The sequence below is a fragment of the Melospiza georgiana genome, chromosome 1 (assembly GCF_028018845.1).
Source record: "Melospiza georgiana isolate bMelGeo1 chromosome 1, bMelGeo1.pri, whole genome shotgun sequence".
NCBI classification, from domain to species: domain Eukaryota; kingdom Metazoa; phylum Chordata; class Aves; order Passeriformes; family Passerellidae; genus Melospiza; species Melospiza georgiana.
Genome location: NC_080430.1, coordinates 34,632,625 through 34,651,742, shown reverse-complemented (window position 1 = coordinate 34,651,742; position 19,118 = coordinate 34,632,625). Strand labels below are relative to the sequence as shown.

Here is a 19,118-nt window from a genome sequence, read left to right as displayed (position 1 = left end):
AAAAGAAACTAAATTATCATTGTATAGAACTGAAATAATATTTTTATCTGTTAAAAACCAGAATATGCACACACTGCTTATAATGTTATTTTCATTACTAAAATAACTTTCTTCCTTCTGATAATTAACACTGGAAAACAGAGAAGAAACAAAATGTTCACACAGCGAACATAAACATGAAAATAAACAGTTTATTCCTGGAATTCCATCTTTTTATATTTTTCTTAGATATCACATATTGATTCATAAATTTAGTGATTTATCCTGAAACAAAAAGTTATTTTTATCAATACTCTACCTTTAGTAGTAATCAACAAAAGGGGTTTTTTGGTCATTTATAACTTTACCATACTGATACAAACAAAAGAATTACATAGAAAACAAATAACTCTCCTGGTCTGCTTCTCAGCAGGCGCTGTATTTTTAAGTATAACTGTAATCTGTGGGCTGCTGGTAAAGAGAAAATTGTGACACATCAAGAGCTAGCAGGGAATACCCAAGGAAGTTTACCCCACAAGTATTTTCTGTAACAATTCCCCACATTTCCTGTCATCCATCATCTCTTTCCCCTGGTGAGGCACCCTGTCTGACATTCTTATGATCGTGGCAATTCCATCCTTTCTCAATGGGCACCAGCAAGATATCAGCAGGTGTGCATTGCCCAACAGCTCTTATCACTGCACAGAATTTGAGACAATTAGGGTTTTCCCTGCTACACGTTGCACGTGTCAAAACGTGACAATGCAGAGAAGGAAGTATGAAAAAATGTCATCTTCCTCACAGCTCAATACATTTCAAAAGGGGAAGGTGAGTATTCTGCAGCAAAGCAAATTAACTTAGTAACATTTTTCAACATCCTTCCTACATAACAATAAATATAGTTAAATTTCACTGGGTTATTTCTTAGATGGCACAAGCAAGGAGCAAAGCCACATAATGATATGATGAGAATAAAATAAAAACAAATTTAAGTAATCCATGTTTTAGGTGTAGGATGTAGCTATTTTTTTTTTTAATCTGCTATTTTATCAACAGGTTTTAACAAACTTTCACTTTAGTACTTTGTATCTTTTGTCAATATTCTCTTTAATAAGCATAGTATGGAGTACACAGTGGTTCCAAACTACAAAATACTATACTACATACATACATATACATAGTCATAAGCTTCTCTATGGCAACAGATTATACTATCACAGATACAAGACTTTAGCACACACTCAGTGGCTCAGCAGTGATTTAAATGTGATCTTTGACATAGATATTTCTTTCAGCTCAGAAAGAAAACCAATAGATGTCTAAACTTTAACTAGGGTTAAAACTATATGAAGAAAATTTAACACCGCTTAAGAGAAAGTAAATAAAAATTGAGAAACTAAACTAGTGGCAAAAGCTGTGAAGGAAATCAACAAAAAGTGAAAAATACGAAGAGAAGATGGGAATAGTCATCAGCAGCTCCACAGTGAGTTTATATGATAAATAAAACCCTGTAGCTTTGGAAGCAAAACAAAGAGGACCTTCAGAAACATCGGCATATTAGCTTAGAAAAATGGTTTCATTTCAGAATCAGAAAAGCTAGACTATTTGTCTTACTGCTGATGATACCAACAAAACCTACTACCAATAATACAGACCATCTTCTAGGTTAGTCTCTGAAATGGGAGAGGAGTCCAGATCCTCCACAAGAACCCACTCAATGCAAACACCTCACCTGTACTACAGCAACAGGAGGGAAATGGAAAATTGTCAGGTTGGTAAGAACAAGAGTTTGATTATTTCAACTGCCAAAACAGCTGATATAAGTAACACTGAGCATCACTTCTCATGAAAACATTATATTGAAAACAAACAAATGCTTGTTAGAATGACTTGAAAATTTCATTCCTGCATTTGAAATTCAAAACAATGAAAAAAAAGCCACTGAGAGAAACTGTCCATTATAAAAATATATTTAAAACAAGTCTTCAATAGTACTGCATAATTTTTCATTTCCTTAATTTATTAAGCAAGTTCTAAAAATTTATTAAAATTATGAATATTTATGAAGCTCCAAGCATATATATTTACTTTAATAATTAGAACTTAACAGCTGTTAAAAGACAGAAACAGGGGAAAGATGTGGAAACCCACACGTAATTCTTGTTGAAGACTCAGGTGAAGTTAACAGATCTATTTTGTTATGAAGAACACATTCTTAAACCAAAGTTAAAGTTCACTTTACTATCAGTTGAAAAAAAACAACCAACCAAAAAAACTCACCATCAAAAGCAAAAACACAATCAACAAAAAGTCAACTACAAACAATAAACCAAGTTCCAGTCAAAATATAAAGTATGTACTGATGCACAGTAGTACTGTCGTGCTATCAGAAATCTTAAGTAAATGAAAAATTTATATAGGACACACTGAGAAATTTTCTCTGAGCCAGGAACAGCAAAACAGGCACAGTTTATTAGTCCAGCTTAAAAACCTGACACGAGCTGTGGCAACCATTGCAACATCCACATTCAAGCACACAAACACTGCAAATTACAGAACTCCGACATAAAACCTTCTGAAGTTCAGAGGAGAAAAATGAAGAATTACCTGTCAAACTACACTCACTACACTTAACTCATTGTGAAGCCTGAACTCAGGTTCATCATCTGATGAGCACAGCAGTCATCTGCAGTGACTGACTGTGCTGATACCATAACTTTTTTAAGAATTCATTGAAAACTCTGAAAACATTTTGCTCAGAGTTCAAAAGTCAAAAAATAGAAACATTCTTATTTCTCAATCAAAAGAGCACATTAAGACTTAGATGATGTAACTTCCCAAAAGCAACAGAAAGAAAAACATCCATTTTACAACTGAGTTAGACATAAAGCATCTGCTACTCAATACATTCTTCTATATTCTCTACATTTAATTCTTTCAAACTCCACTCTGAAATACATTTTTAAATTAGATAGCTGTGAATAAATGCAAACATTTTTCCTTTTCTTCCAGAAGTTAACCAAGAGATTAACAATCCAGAACCCAAATCCTATTTTCACCTTCTGAGCCATGTTTTTAAATCAAAACATGACTACACATCATTTATGCCACAAAAAAATGTCATATCCAAATTAGGTTATTATGTACAATGTATAACTGAAACCTCACTTAATTTAATTTTCCCTCCATAAAATGGAAAGCTTTAATAGACCATTACAGAGTAATACACTTACGATATTTCTATCTCCTACTTTTGAGCAAAAACATTTATTTCAATTTAGGACATCATAAAGACTTTTCAGTCATATAAACCAACTCAGTAGCCACGGTGGAAATGCTGAAGTCTGGTAAAGTTTAAGAGCCCAGCACAAAGCACTTTGCAATTTGGTTGGACAAGTAGGGACAACTCAGCTGTCCCATAATACTCACACTAGACAGGTTTTCCTTCAACTCACAAAGAGACATGCAGTCATCACAGAAGTTTTTTTCTTCTTCTATGCTACCCCACAGATACAAGCTCCCTTCTTACTGCAATGTCACATCACACAGTGAGATCCGCTTTCCCATATTTACATTTCACCCATAGTACATTTCAACAGAATAGCTTGAAGAAAATTTGCCAAAAAAAAAAAGGGAGGATGAGGGAGGGAGCATAAATAGGGAGCGCCTCCCTGCATAGCAATAATGAGTTATCCAATATCTACCTGAGGGAAAACAATAACCATTTTATTTCACTGTATCTCCTTCAACTCTCATCTGGTTCACCTTACACAGAATGTAAGCTTTTCTATGGCAAAAGCTCTACCTTACAACTCCACAGTGTTTGCAGTGTAAAAATTATTTCCAGCTTTGTTTTCATTTGTTGAGTTTCAGATAAACATGGAAAATAAATTTTTTCTGATTTTCCATTTTGTTAAATTTCCTTCCTTTCATAATTGCTTAGTAAAGTCAATCGATTCCATCTGCAGGCAGAGTGCCTTAAAGAAAGACCATCAGCATGGGAGGCTCATTTGGCATTTTGCTCCCTGGCCTCAGAACGCTGTTACACAGCTGAAAGAACAGCAGTGTTCATTCTGCTATATTAACAGTGCCTGACCCATCTACACAGCATCCACAAGCCAAAGAAGCAAACATTTCTTTGGAAAACACTTGTTTAGCTGAACCAACTTGGGCATAACCAGCAGATCAGCAGGCCTTTACTGTAGATACCTAATTACGATCCATTTTTTTTTTTAAATCACACAAAAAACCCCACCACAAAATTTATGAGACTAAAAATTAAGCCCTTTTTCTAATTTAAATTACATAGCTGAGAAAGTAATTTGGCAAAGCACCCTAAGTACTACAAGAAGACAATGTGCTACCTCTAGCAAAATTACAGACAGTAGATAAGGTTCTGGATGGAAGTTATACAGTTTAATTATTACTGACAACAGTAAGTCAGCAGCCTTTCCATGTTTCACATGGTAAGAGACAATTACTTTGCCCCAAACCACAGACAGCACAGTTGTCTAAGCAAAACACCACTGGGACCAGTATCATAGGAAGAGATTTCTCCAAGCAGGCTTGGTTTGGCCACAACCCTGAGTAAAGTAATGCTATTTGAAAGTGACAGCAATGCTACTGCAGTGCATAATCTACAACCAGCAGCTACAAACACCAAGTTCTTCTAAACAACTAGCAGATAGGAAAATGAAAACATCTGGGTGCAGTGAAGCTTGTACCAGCCAAAATTACTGAGAGTTAATGCTGACTGTTAACACTGATACGCCTTTGATGCAATGGACTTTTGAACACAGGCATCATCAGCAAATAATGGCATTTACATAGCAGCTCTGAAAGAATCACACTGTACAAAAATTTCAGAACATGGACATAAGGAAAAGTATTTACTTAAGTATTAAATAAGTTACACTGTAGTAACATTCAGGCATAGACATTTCAAAAGAAGTAAGCAAAGTCAAACCTTGGGGGTTTCAATATGTCTGTAATCACCTTATACCACATGCAACCTTGAATTAGCCAAGATGCTTAAGCCTTCACTTCAGACATGACCTTGCTACTCACACTGGGATTAAAATCAGTTATACAACAGGAGCCCCAAGGTTGTGACATTCTTGGGTAGAAGATGGCTGCAGAGTATTCTAGATTCTTTATGAAAGGCTGTAATCTCAAAATGCTCTCTCAGTCCCAGACCTGAAGAAGTCCATCTCTGCTCAATGTTACAAACACATTAATTTGGACTATTGCAAACATATGATATTTGTTGCAGTATCAAGGTACTATCAGGATCCTAAGTTATGATCATCTTTTGTTGGTTATATTTCTACCTCACAGCTCAGAGGAATGTGTTAAAATGACATTGACAGAGTGCCTAGACCATAGGATCAACTTCCTCTATTAGGTATAAATCAAAATAAATATAGAAACAATATGAATTCCCTAAAAGTAAACCTGTTACATATGTAAACTACTGTCCAAAAAAAAGTATTACAGATCAAAGAGTAACAAAGCTACTGTTTACTTTAAGAGATAAGCATGAAAATGCATTTTGAAAGAACAGGTGGGGTTTAAGTGAACTACTCCCCTGCTACCAAATCTCATGAGAACTATCAATTAGCACAGTCTTTTATTTCAAAATTATTACCAGCTACTGGCTACTTTGTTATGCCAATTCTACAACCTACCAAACCAAATAATTTTAGAAAATTATTGACACTTGGAAAAAAAATGTTAAAATTTCTTGTCAAAGGCAACATCACATAAAACTGGATTATCACTCTCTTCACCTCATATAGAAACAGCAAGTAATGTTGCCTGGGACTTTCTTTTTTATGCCAAGTACTATTTACTTGTCTTTCCAAAGAAAGTAAACCAGAAACCAACAGAATCACTCTAATTCACAGATAAAGCAATTCTCAAAAACATTCTGAATTCCAACAGTTCTTTTCCCAGCTATTTTAACAACAGGACATACTGTGCACTGCACATTCCTGTAAATATCATGGCCAGCTGTGCAGTGATGATTCCATACCAGAAAAATGGTATTTCTATATGCATGTGGCAAATAACACATCCAGATGTTTTGTACTTCAGAATGTAATCTGTATGGAAATAATTGTTGCTCAAGTTACCAATCTACAGCAAAATCAGGATATTGAAATGACTCACACAAGCTATACTATTATTTGCCATCCAAAAGAGACTAAATAACCCAGAATACTATTCAAAGATACAGCTGGATTGCCTTGATAAAACGCAAACACCAAGTTTTCTCAAGTCTCTATCAAACACACTGTTAAACTGTGTTACAAAGGTTTTTGACCACAGATAATTTAATTCTGAGATCTTCTATAAATAAGGACATTGAAAATACAGAAATTAAGCTGCATACAAACACAGGCACTGCACTGATGCACAAACAGCAGCTCAGATGTGGCCTCGTAAGCACTGAGTACTCTATCTGAGCAAGAGGTACTTTTTGCGTTCAATAAGTTGCTAAGATCTTCCCAATTCTGGTTACTCAGTTGTTCCATATGTTAGGTTGCCAGAACATGGGCTCTCCATTTTTAATGTTTAATTGTGAATATTAGAAACATAAAAATTAAGAAAGAAATTATTTTATTTTCTTCTCTACAGGTACTCTGAGACAGTCAGTATCAAAGCATGCCTACAACTAGTCAATATACTGGAAGAATGGTAATGTAGATTACTTAGAAAAATGTATCAACTAGAACTGAGGAATAGAAAGGTTTTGATGGAATAGTTAATTAATGACACAGCAAGACCAAAGTCACTAACATAACATATGTAAGACTGATTATGTGCTGATATTGCAGGTCATTCCAGCATGCTGGTCTCAGCTAAATTATATGTTCAGAAATTCACAAAATATTATGATATACCTCACAAACACCTACACCTTTAACATCATTCTCTTGAGGCAATATCTTTATAATGCCCAAAAGAGCCTTTCCTTGTGCCTTTAAGATGTGGAGTAAACCAGCCTCTCTTGTACACTGAACATCTGACAGTCCTATTTGCAGACATGTGCTCCAGACAAAGAGGTAGGCACTGCTTCCTAGAAACCAACCAGGCTTTTCAAACACTTGTGCAAATCTGGACATTATGTATTAATAATGCAAAAAATATCACTCAGCCATATGATTATTTTATTTTACAGTCATGAAATGTAGACTTCCCTTGCCGGAAATTAGGACTACCTACAGACAGGCCAGTTTTGCAACCAGATGCAGTGCACATATTCGTTATTTTTCCTCACTTCAAAGGTTTAGATTTGGGTTACATTAAAGGCCTCTCCAGATTCTGATTAACCAGAGATGAGCAGAAACAAATAAAGAGGTCTTGGATCCCTCTAGGAATACAGACCTCCTATGAAATCAATCAAGGATGGTAAATCTTCTCACCTTTGACTCCACACTAGGAACTATCAGGTTATTCTGCACAGAAACCCTCATTAGAGGGAAAGCTGATCTCAAATTCTAGTTCCTGTAAAACTGCATGAAGAGGAACTCAGGCTCTGGATGGCCATGCCAAATACTACACCAGTACTTATCAGAAAAAAATGCCTTTTATTTTCATGGTAACACACAAGGACATAACTGACCAAGACCTTTAAGTACTTGATTACAGATGACTCTCCAGAATATCCTAAAAGCAAAAAAAACACAGAGCAGCAATGACAGACAGCAGACTTGAAGACTGAGTCAAAACTCGCATTTGACTCCTCTCCTGTAGGGGACAAGTAATAAAAATAAACACAAAACCAATAAAAAATGCATATGCAGAACTTCTGCTCTAAAGGATATTATCTTCCTTATTGCACTTCCTACATCTCCCAGCTTTTGTCAGACATCCAATCCCAGAATTAGTGTATGCATTTAGATGCATTTAGTTTGTAAAAAAACTGGCACATCTGAAATAATTCTTCTATATGCAACATTACTCTTTCAGTTTATGAACACTGTGTCCTCATTTTTCTAAGCAATACAAAATTACTTGCCTGGGAACAGTTTTAAATCTGTTACTGCCACCACAAAGAGCCTTCTGCTCATTATTACTTAAGTTCAACATTTAGCAACTTACACTGGGAACAAAAAAAAAATCACATTTCACCTACAGCATATGCAGAGAAGCTGGTAGAGTCTTAACTTTCACAACTTCAAGTAAACTGCTGTTAAGAAAACTCTAAAAATGTTTGAAAAAGAAGCTTCAACTGTCAATTCCGTATTAAGCAGCCATACCAATAAAGCAGGCAATAGCCCTTCCCATATAACCTTCCCAGACCCCTTGTTTCCACCACAGAGACACCAGCACAGCTGCCCATTGCACCACACCATGATCAAATCAAGAACCAAGTCAGTTATGAAATAAGAGGGTATAAGCGGAGGGAGGAGGCTGCATTTTCCTGGCAGATCATCCTACTGATCCATTTCACTGTGCAGCTGCATTAACAGCTGGACAAGCAAAACAAATGCAATAATATAAGGATATATATAACCAATATTTACCCAAGACATCATTGTTGCTGAAGAAAAGCACTCACATCCTAAATAAAAACCATTAACTTAAAAAGGCACCTAATTTTTTACCTAAGGTTTTTTTCAGTTCAATTAAAAAAAAATCTTACCCAGCCAGTAGAGCAAACAAGACCAAATACTGCTGAAGCCACTGACCCCAAAAATTCAACAAAAATCAACATTATACCCAAAAACAACAATGCTCACAGAAGGAAGAATCTTACTTCGTATTTATTTTCCACACCAATCTGAAATTACCGCTGTTTGTTGGGGTTTTTGGCTGAGGTTTTCTATTTTTTGTTTTTAACTAGGTGCCTTTTTCCTCTGACCACTATTCACTATTACAACACTAGTTACCTTCTGTGCAATTTCAGGCAAAGATTTCAGATTTGTTTTCTAAGCAACTTATGCACTTCAAAAGGACAAAGTGAACTTTATTCCCTCTACATGAACAGTCTGTGAATCGACACTTTGAGTTCTCATCCCACTTTCACTGCACACCAGCCAATACTGAAGATCATTAATTACTGTTCTCATAATTAGAGAAAAAAATCTCAAGATTTTTTGTCCTTTTTTTTTTAAATCATAGGCTCAATTTGCTAATCATGCATTGCAACCTTCATATGAGTTTAAGAGAAATAAATGGTAAAACCCCTTTCTGCTTTCATTAGGTTTCAAGCCACCTCCAGCTGCTTTTTTATTTGCTCATGAACAATCAGTTCTCTAGAAGTCACTCATTTTAACATTCAGATCACAGTACAACTTCTATTATCTATCCCAGGATGACTAGGTTTTCATAGTTTATTTTACTGCAAGCATTACACATACATATTTGCAGACATAAATATAGTTAGACAGCTGGGTCTATTTAACTCAGTGTACTGTAACAATACTAAGTATATTCATAACACTTAGTGTAAGCTGATATAACCACTAAAAGAAAGCCATTTTTATTCTTGCCATCTTGCAATGCTTCCTCCCCTTATACTGATGTGAATCAGGCAAACTGGAAATTTAGTTGGGGAATTCCATTTTAAAGATCTAGTCACAAAACACTGGTCTTAACCTCAGTCTGATTCGCCACACAAGATCTCATTTCACATGAAGAGGAAGCACAAAGAAACAAGCCACCCTGCATTAAAGATGTTTCTTTGAACAGTACCACTACCTTATGCCAGCTTAACATGTTCCTCAAATGATTGCCAAAGAATTATCCGCCTTTCTTAAAGCAGAATAAAGCAGAATGTCAATAGTTTAAGAAAACTATCATCACAGCCAAGATGAAATCAGATACCTGTACATTGCACACAGCATTTTGTGTAATCACTGAAACAGTTTCCCAACTTCTTTTTTCTTTTACCTAATTAGTAATTCTAGAGTCCTGCCTGATTGCCTCCCTCACTTAGGTAAACAGACAAAGCCATTACATTTGCATTTCAATAATTTCGAGATGCTTACACGCAATATAAACAGAACCAACTATAAAGTTTTGATAAAGAGGGGTCTTTTACATTTCATGAATGCCATGAACTAAACATTCAAGTGTTTTCCCAGTTACGTATTTGTCAAAACTTTGGAAATAAGACACGTCTTACCAGGGAAACATGCCTCTTGGTAAGCCAATGCCTCCCTGGTACAATTTAGTAACTATACAGTCACTGTACATTGCATTAAAAACACTCTGCTTTGTAACACAGCACAGAATTTCTATACTGCAGAGGAGTAATTTAGCTTGAATAAAGACGCACAATCTGCAGATTACAACAAAGTCAATCATTTACATTCTTAAACAGTGAACTGAGCTCTACAGGAAAAGTGCTCCAGTAAGAAATCAGTCTGTCACCCTTCTCACCTTCCCACTGCCTAAGCATCACTTCATTAAAGCCCGAAAACTTCTCTTAAATAAAATGCAAATAATGAATTTAAGCATCATCTATTAGGAGCTATACTAACAAAGATAGACAAATCAATGTCTTAAACAGAAGTATATATAAGAATTAATCAATTTCTAATCCCATAAATGAAGCTTTACTAACCTTTGAAAATATCTCCAAGTATCTTTTATCCAAGGATCTGTTTTGAATAATTTTAGTGATCTATACTGTTCGGCCTGTTCTAGCAATAAAAATTAGTCAGAGGTGTGGGTCAAGTTATCTCCAGCTTAGTTTTCATTCTTTGCGCACATATTTCACACACAGTATCACATTCTTCACTCAGTCCTGTTCACAACGTCAATCTGTAACCACACATCTCTTCTCAATAAATTTCCATTTAATTCTGCAATTCTGCATACATTAAGCCTCTTTACTCCAGCAGACTTCCAGCTGGACTCATACCTTTAGTTTTGGTCTCCAGTTTAGTCTTTGTTACAAAACTAACACTAACAGCAGGAACCAATACATCACTTAAGCGATGCTCAACTTAAAAGCTTACTGTTGTTGAGATTTATTTTAACTTGCAAGAGAGCAAGCAAACATTTAAAAAACAGCAATAGAACAAGCATAATTTACCTTGAAAATACCAACCCAGTCCTTCTGATGAGGATGGATAAACTGGGTCAGAGTGTAGTGACATTCAAGATGTGTGTTTGGAAGATAACTTTTCGCAACATTTTGAAAAATCACGTGTGCAAAATTGGAGGTCTGCAAAGTGCTAGCTGAAGATGGAACTTCTTGAAAGGATGACATGGTTACCTGTAACAAAATTGTAGAAGTTATAACTTGAACATAGTGGAAAAACATAGTGAAGTTACAAAAATTAATCTAGTTGAAATACATATGACAGAAAAACCTAACAATTAGTTCCCCTGTTATGAAAACAGAGAGCCATAGACTAAATTCACCAAAGTGCACTGCCTCAGCATCTCTCCAAAACAACCACCTCTCAGAATAAAAAGAGCAGTCATTTCAGCAATGACATCCAGATGGAGAGAAAGCATTGCTTAGCTGAATGCCCCCAGTATTATATCTCAGTGTCAGAAAGTGGAAAATAAAAGCAGTGGTGTGAAAACAAAGCACGGTTCTAACTTAATGAAAGATTCTTAATGGTTCTAGACATGCTAAAGAAGAAAAACAGTTCCATAGTTCCCCTGCTTTAAACTTTTCTCAAATCTGTACTGCTCAGTACTTTTCACAGCATTTTTACACAAGAAGTTTTTCCTTCCCTCTCAGTAAAAGTATCACAGTTCCATTTTAAGACATTTTGTAAAAATAAGAATGTTTATGTAAACAGGAGGGTTTTGTTTGGGCTGGCTTTTTTCCCTACTTTGAGTGTTTAGCAGTCTGTGGGTATCTTTTACTATTAGCTTCATTACTATAAACAATGGCCTGCATTGATAGCAGGAACACTGAGGTATGCATGCAGTTGGAGGGATTAGCACTAATCAGTTGGACTGCAAAAGCTTTTAATCGTGCTTTCCATTCACCACCTAGCTCAGGATACACAGTGCCACAAACCACAGTAACACAAGATGCTTCACGAGCAGAACACGAACATCCCTTCCTCAGATTCGGCAGTATCTGCCAAAAATAGATTATATGCAAGTGAGAAGTTTCAAGTGTCTGACTCCATTGTATAATCAGTATTTTGTCAAAGCATTTGATATTGGAGGATTAGGGCCTTATGTATCAGACACTTCTGGAAGATGAGCTATCCTGTTCTTTCAATTGCTGTTGAAGTAATTTTATACCCACCAAGCACAGTCATACCTTGAAAGAGGTAACTGCCAAGTGTGTGACATAATATATTACTTTCATTGAAGATACATATGGAAACCAAAACCAAAACGAGAGAGGTCACTCACTGCAAGACTCAAGTAGTTCAAATATGAAAATGTTTTTTTTGTGTACCTCCTATAGCCTTTTAAAATTTCACCAGTTAAAACATAAGTAGCAAAACTTGTGCTTTCTTAAACAAACTGCACTCTGAAGTAAACACATATCCATCATCCAAAACAAGGAAAAGGTAAATACAAGGTGGTTTTTTTTTAGTTTTAAGCCATCAATATTTTAAGGTTATTACTGCTCAACTTAGAGTACTACATTAATTACATGGATTCACGACATTATTTTAATGTATCGGATGTTAAATAAAAAACAATCTTGTATACTGACCAACACAGGTCACAAGATAAAACACAAAGCTTGTAAGTATTAATAGACATAAAAGAAAAAAAAAAAAAAAAAGAACTTCTTCCACAAGAAACTGAATAAAGATCAAAACACAATTTTCTAGAGACAACAAGGTACACAATAAATCTTATCAGTTATGTAGCTTCAGTCCAGAATAGGAAATGTTACAGCACAGTAAAATTCTGAAAACTCCCACACATCTCAAAACAGAGGCATCTCTCAATTTCACTCTGAACTCTAAATGGTATGCATCAGCAATTTTTATGGTTCTAATAGAAAAAGAATAACCTTAGTTATTTTCAATTGCAACCAATTAATTCATTTTTAGTAATTTAGCAGCTTAGCCAAATAACATTGACATGAAATAGTGTACTTAATTTTCATTAGGTAGAATAAGTACAAAAAGAGTAAACACAGCATTAATAATAAGACCAATTGATTTTTTTTTACGAAAAAACAACACCAACCTCAACCAAAAGGAAAAAAAATAACCACTTCTATCCACTTCTGCACACTGGCTGTCAGCTGCCGCAGCTGAGTACTAGCCCTAGTGCCCTAGTGGAATCAGCAAAGTTAAGACTGGTTTCCAACCCCAAAGCAGAACTGCTCACAAATCTGACTTGTCCAGACCAGCACAATCATGTGGGATTACTGTTGCCTAGCAGGAAAATCCCCGGAGCTTAGGTGATGCTCAGATCTACTTACAGTCCAAGGATATGGGGACGCTGGGTACTTGCCTGCTTAACTCGCAGCGACCGGCTAGGCAACGGGAGAGGAGGGGGAAGAGCCACGCACAGCCTTCATTACTGACATGACAAGCGCTTCCCACGGGAACGCTCAGCGACGCGTTTGGCTTTGCGCAGCGGAAAGGACGGTGAAAAGGAGGAAAAGCTCGTCCAGCAGGAACAACAAAAGCAGGACGAGCCGCACCCCCCCAGAAAGCTCCTCCTGGAGTCCTCCAGCTGCGGTCCCGGGCCCGCGACACCCCCGGCCCTACCTGCGCCGCCTCCCGCCCCTTCCCCGCCGCTGCTCCGCCACCTGCCCGACACGGTCACCTTGGCTCCGGGCCTTCTTCTTCCCCCGCGGGCAGGGGAGCCCCGCTGGCTCCCGCAGCCCGGCCCCGCCGCTCCCCTGCTGACCACGGTCGGCCCGAACAGCTGCCGGGGGCCGGTGGCGCAGAACCGCGGCCGCACGGCCCGGCCGCCCCGGCCCGGCCCAGAAGCGGCCGGAAGCCGGCGGGAAGGAGCGTGTCAGCCCTGCCCGGGCTCCCCGGCCGGCTCCGGACAGCTCTTACCTAGGCAGACGCGGAGGGCGCCGAGGACATCAACATGGGGCCTCCGCCACCAGCGCGGCGCAGCTCCGCCCGTCCGCCCGCGTCACTTCCAGCCCGGCCCTGCCCGCACGGGGCGGGCACCGACACGGATCCGGTCGGGGACTACGGAGCCGCCCGGTGGTCTCCGCTTCCCGCGGGTACACGCTCTCGGTGGGGCTCGGGGGTGCGGGCACGGCGGTGTACGTGGCGTGTGCCTGATCGGCCTGCTGGTTCCTCCGTGCAGCGCTCCCACGGTGCCCTTCCGTGTTGTCCGTGATTACAACATCACCTCTGTCGCGCCCAGTTAGCCCGAATTAATCATCTCCTGTTCCGTCCCACGTCAAGACACAGGCTGCCGTCACCCTGTAGGTCACCGTTAATCTGCCAGCCTTTGCACGTCTTCCCAGGGCAACGGAGGGCTGAGATAAGAGCGACTGTACACGCTTACGAAGGGTCCCGCCTGGGTACCTTGGCGGATCTCCATGAAAGGGTGTTGTATCACACAACACCGACTCGGAGAACCAGGGAAGCACAGAATCATTTAGGTTGGAAAAGACTTTTGAGCTCATTGCGTCCAACCTTTGACCAATCACCACTTTGTCAACTGGACCGTGGCACTAAATGCCGCGTGGTTTCTCGAAGACATTTAGGGATGGTGACTCCACCGCCTTAATGACTTTAGTTGCCACAAGTTTCTACAGTATTAATACCTTTTATCACATCTGATAGTTTTGAAACAATCTGGATTTAAATGGTTTGGGCATTAAGGCTTTTTTGACTAGGCTCACAACTATTTCACAGGCTCCATTCAATTTTCATCCAAAAGCAGCTCATAGAGCACTGACCTGAGTCACGGTGCTCAGTAAAAGCACCCAGTGATGAGTATCCATCACTGTAAGCAGGATTTGTCCCAGTGCACCCAGTGTTGGTTCCCACTACAAACTGTCATCAAGATCATGCTAAATGCTGCTACCATTTCTTACGTGTTTTCATGTGCATTTTAAACAAACAGGTTATGTGGAGAGACATAGTGTTATTATGAATAATATGATTAATCATTAGAATTATTGAGTTAGGTTTCTTACAAGTTCACCTGTTTTTTCATGGTCAGTCCTAACAGAAATGAAACTAAGCTGGAGCATAGAAAGTTTCTTTAAGTAATTATGGTTATTCATTGCACTTGTAGTTTTGTTTCTGAAAACAGTCTTGTCACAGATTACTAAATTGTCTTTTGATTTGTAGCCACAATGACTAATCTCTTATATCCTCCATACACTCCATGTTTTCCTGGAAAGCAGTAAATTCCTTGCATAGTACTAACTGATCACTTTAGAAGACACAAGAAGTGTGTCTTTGGAAAATGCCCACTGGAAAATGCAACCAGTATCTTGTTCAGCAATAAGGAGGTAGGAAGAGCTATTCCTTCTTATCTGAGCCCTCCATTTCTTCTCCTTACTGCTCTTTGCTCTGTATGATGTGATAAAGGGCTGTCTAAGAGTCACAAGACACTGTTGTCATGTGGGCTGGAACTTAGGAAGAACTCGAGGTTTACAGTCAACAGCTGGGGAGTATGAGCATTGGTGAGATTTAGTTCTGCTTTCATTTAAAGCCATTATAATGCAGATTTATGGGAATATGATGGGAAATTTGAAATAAAGATTTTCTTTGGCAACTAACGAAATTTTTACAAGGGAATGCCTGGGAAAACAAACAACCAAACCTCCTCTGTTTCCTAATTAAAAAAAAATACTTCTCCTCAGTTCTGAGTTTTTTAAGAAACTTGAGATATTTCCATGTTCACTTAATAATGTTCATTTAGTCAATAAAGTTATGGTTTACTCATAATTCAGTATTCAGTAATTATTTCTATTGCTTAATGCATATGGAAGAGGTAAAAAATCTACTGAAATGCTGGCATTCAGTTGAGCAGTGAAAATATTAGGACAAATAAATCAAGAATTATCTTGTCTTTTCTTGTACTTATATCCACAATTTTCAGGAAAATGTATTTTTAAACTTCTAAACTTGCTATCTAAACCACATAATGGGGATTATATATAATATAAAACTATTTCTGACTAAAATAAGTGTGTGGTTTAATGTGTTCTCATGTATGCTTTTGCATGCTAGATTTCGATGCAAATGCTATCCCTCCAGAATTTATAGATATTTTACAGGAAGATGCTGCAGAGCCTTTTCTATTTTTTTTTTTTTTTTGTCACATCAAGAAATTAAATACTTGACCAAAATGGACAAGTGGTGCACAGTGATCCCAGAATCAACAATCAATATCCTTGTAAAAAGATCTGAATCAAGAAAAATGTGACTAGAACTGGTGATACTTGCACTTGGCTGAGAATTAATGGTTGAGTGCCTTGTTAAGTCTGAATTTGCTAGACAGATGCTATGTCCTGAAATGCATCCATGTGATCTAAATGTTTCAGGAAACTTGTTCTTCAGCAGAAAGAACACTAAAAAACCCCCAAACAAACAAAACTACAAACAAAACAAACAAAACCAAACCCCATTGAACACTCACTACTTTTCTATGCTTGCTTACATTCTCTGCAAAATATTTAAAACCAAAAAATGTTTGATAACAGCATTTCTAACAAAACCTTACTCTTTTGAGATTTTCTTAACACTAAGACACTAATTAGAAAAGCTTATTACAGGTATGGTGACAATAATTCCATCTCCTTCTGGCTTTATTTTCAGTTTTCTAACTCCACTGATTTCAGTAACAGGAAACTGGTTTTGTTCAAGCCAGTACTTTACTACAAATGGTATGGTTTTAATGTGTACCAGAATGTACTTTAAACACGTAGTATCAATGTTTAGCCAGTATTTACGCATTTTTAAAAGAAAAAGGAACTAGGAATGTCAAGCATTTTTTCATGATACTATATATATATTTATAATCAAAACCATGTTTGTTGGAAGGGATGTCCAGAGCAACTCAAAGGAGCAGCCATGCCCAGTCACATTTCAAATGTTTCCAAGGATGGAGATATTCCACTGTCACCTAAAGAACTTCTTTCAGTGATTTAAAACACTCATTGCAAAAAAATTTCTTTGTATCAATTTCCCATGTCCCAGTTTTGTCTCTTGTCTTCTTCTTTCACTGTGCACCTCTGAAGAGAATTCTGTTCCATCTTTTCTACACCCTCTGCTTAGCTGGTTGGAGACAGCAATAGGCCCTGAGGCCTTCTCATCTACAGGCTGAAAAAAGTCCCTGTTCTTGCTCTTTTTGTGTCTCTGTGCACAATCTCCAAGGAAAATATGTCAAATACATTTCACCAGGGTATTGACTTGGAAATAAAAAGCTGGCAGAACTCTTTTTAAAGGGTCTTTATTTCTGAAGTGCATAAATAGGAGGACAAATATACAATGGCAAATTACAATTGTGGTATCAGAAATATTAAATAAAGTGAAAAGTGCGTAAAAATCAGTAACTGGATTTGAACATTACTAGATTCCAAAGAAGTTTGAAATTTGGTTAGGGATGGAAAAATTTCCCTGCTTTGTAGTTATACTGAGACTACCAGGATGAGACTAGTCCCTCCTCAGGCATGAGATGAATGAGAAATAAAAACATGCAGTTAACCAGAATTGCCAAAGGAAACAGGGAGCAATGACAGACTCCCAAGGAACAGAGTCTCAGGTTTTTGCAAAACACTGTTTTTATAACCACACTATCTTCTTCCACCTGTGATCTCCTTCAGTAATTTAGAGCCTGGAAATTAAAAATGGATCCTTGTCACATCTGTTTAACCTTGGATATATGTGAACTTTTATTCAATCCAGAGCCTAACATTTTTTTCTTTTATTTGTTTACTTTCTGAACCAAACCCATGATGAGTTTTTGAGCCATCCCTGAATTCCTCCCCTCTGAGGCCCATGTTTGTTTTGCGCGAGTGACAGAAAAATTCTATATTTCTAAGTTTCATTACCAGAGACAGGTACTTGATGTTGTGGATATTCAATCTTTGGCATGACATGCTGATATTGATGACGTGTGGTAAGGAAATGCTTCACTTCTGATGATTTGATTTCATTTTGGTTTGACTCCTATTTCAACACTTCCAAGTTTTAAAAGCATGGGCCATGTGAGATGTAAAATATATATATTGATGTCACTAATTGGAAGCTCCTTCTGGTCATGTTGTAAAGCACACTTAATCTTCTTTAAGATCTTCTTAAACTTTTTTGAGATCATGTTACAGAAAGCTATTAACTATACTCTTAAAACAGTTAAATAGTTATAAATAATGTTTCATATTATGGCTGACAACGCTGAATTGCCCAGCATTTAAGGGAACCTAATCACAGGGCATGCAGTCTTGGCCTTCCAGTAAGATGGAGTGGCTCAACTTTGGAACATATTAGAAATCCCATACTATTGCTAGCATTTCCTATTAAGGAGAAAGTTTCTCTTTGTATATTTTGGATTTCTTTTCCAACACTTAATTGCACCTGATGAAGAAAAGCTATTCAAAAGCTGCCAGGATTTTTAAATCTGTAGAGTGAGATTGATGAAATTTGTGGTTTTCCCAAAAGAGTATAGGTGAGAGCAGACATGTAAATTTTGTATGTGTGTGCATGTATGTGTGTGACAGAGGAGAGAGCAGGAGCTTACTTCTAAGGTGTGAGACTTGGCAGCACTGCACTGTACAATGGGCACAAGAAACCACACATCTGTAAATGACTGCATTTGAATTGCTGTTACTTCACTGTTGGGTTACTTTATTGTTAAAGTAAAAAGGAATGTTTTTAATAAATGCAAATAATGAATTAAATGGTTGCACATACTGAGGCTTTACCCTCTGGTGTGTAATTAATATATGTGCACTGGAGACCCAGGTCTGGGGGAGTGTTTCATTTCTTATTTATGATGTTTGCAAGGGGTTTTTTCCCTCCAGCATACCTCTTACTGGCATACACAGCACAGCATGTAAATGACCACTGAGTGGGTGTCACTGAAATCTTAGCAGATATAGAACAGGTAAATACCTTTGTTTGGTATGCTTTAGTAGATTTACTGTTTCTCTCAGCCTTTTATCTTTTCTATCTGAAAGTAATAGGAAGCTCCCAAATGACCAACATTTTATTTTCAGAGGCAGGAAAACTGCACGTAGCAGGAAACAAACAAGCAGT

The 19,118-nt window shown here is 37.6% G+C and overlaps 1 protein-coding gene across 3 annotated transcripts in view; it reads right to left on the bottom strand.

Moving 5' to 3' along the window:
- TAX1BP1 (Tax1 binding protein 1) overlaps positions 1-14,044 on the bottom strand; it is a 55,247-nt gene extending 41,203 nt beyond the window's left edge. For 2 of the 3 annotated variants that reach the window (XM_058022954.1, XM_058022945.1), the window contains exons 1-2: positions 13,944-14,043; positions 11,030-11,212 (exon numbers count right to left, since the gene is read on the bottom strand). In XM_058022954.1, the coding sequence (XP_057878937.1) occupies positions 11,030-11,206 (177 nt within the window). In that variant the 5' untranslated portion in view covers positions 11,207-11,212; positions 13,944-14,043. Of the gene's footprint in view, positions 1-11,029; positions 11,213-13,943 lie in introns of all 3 variants that reach the window. The other variant, XM_058022937.1, reaches the window with a different exon arrangement.
- Positions 14,045-19,118: the final 5,074 nt, after the last annotated feature.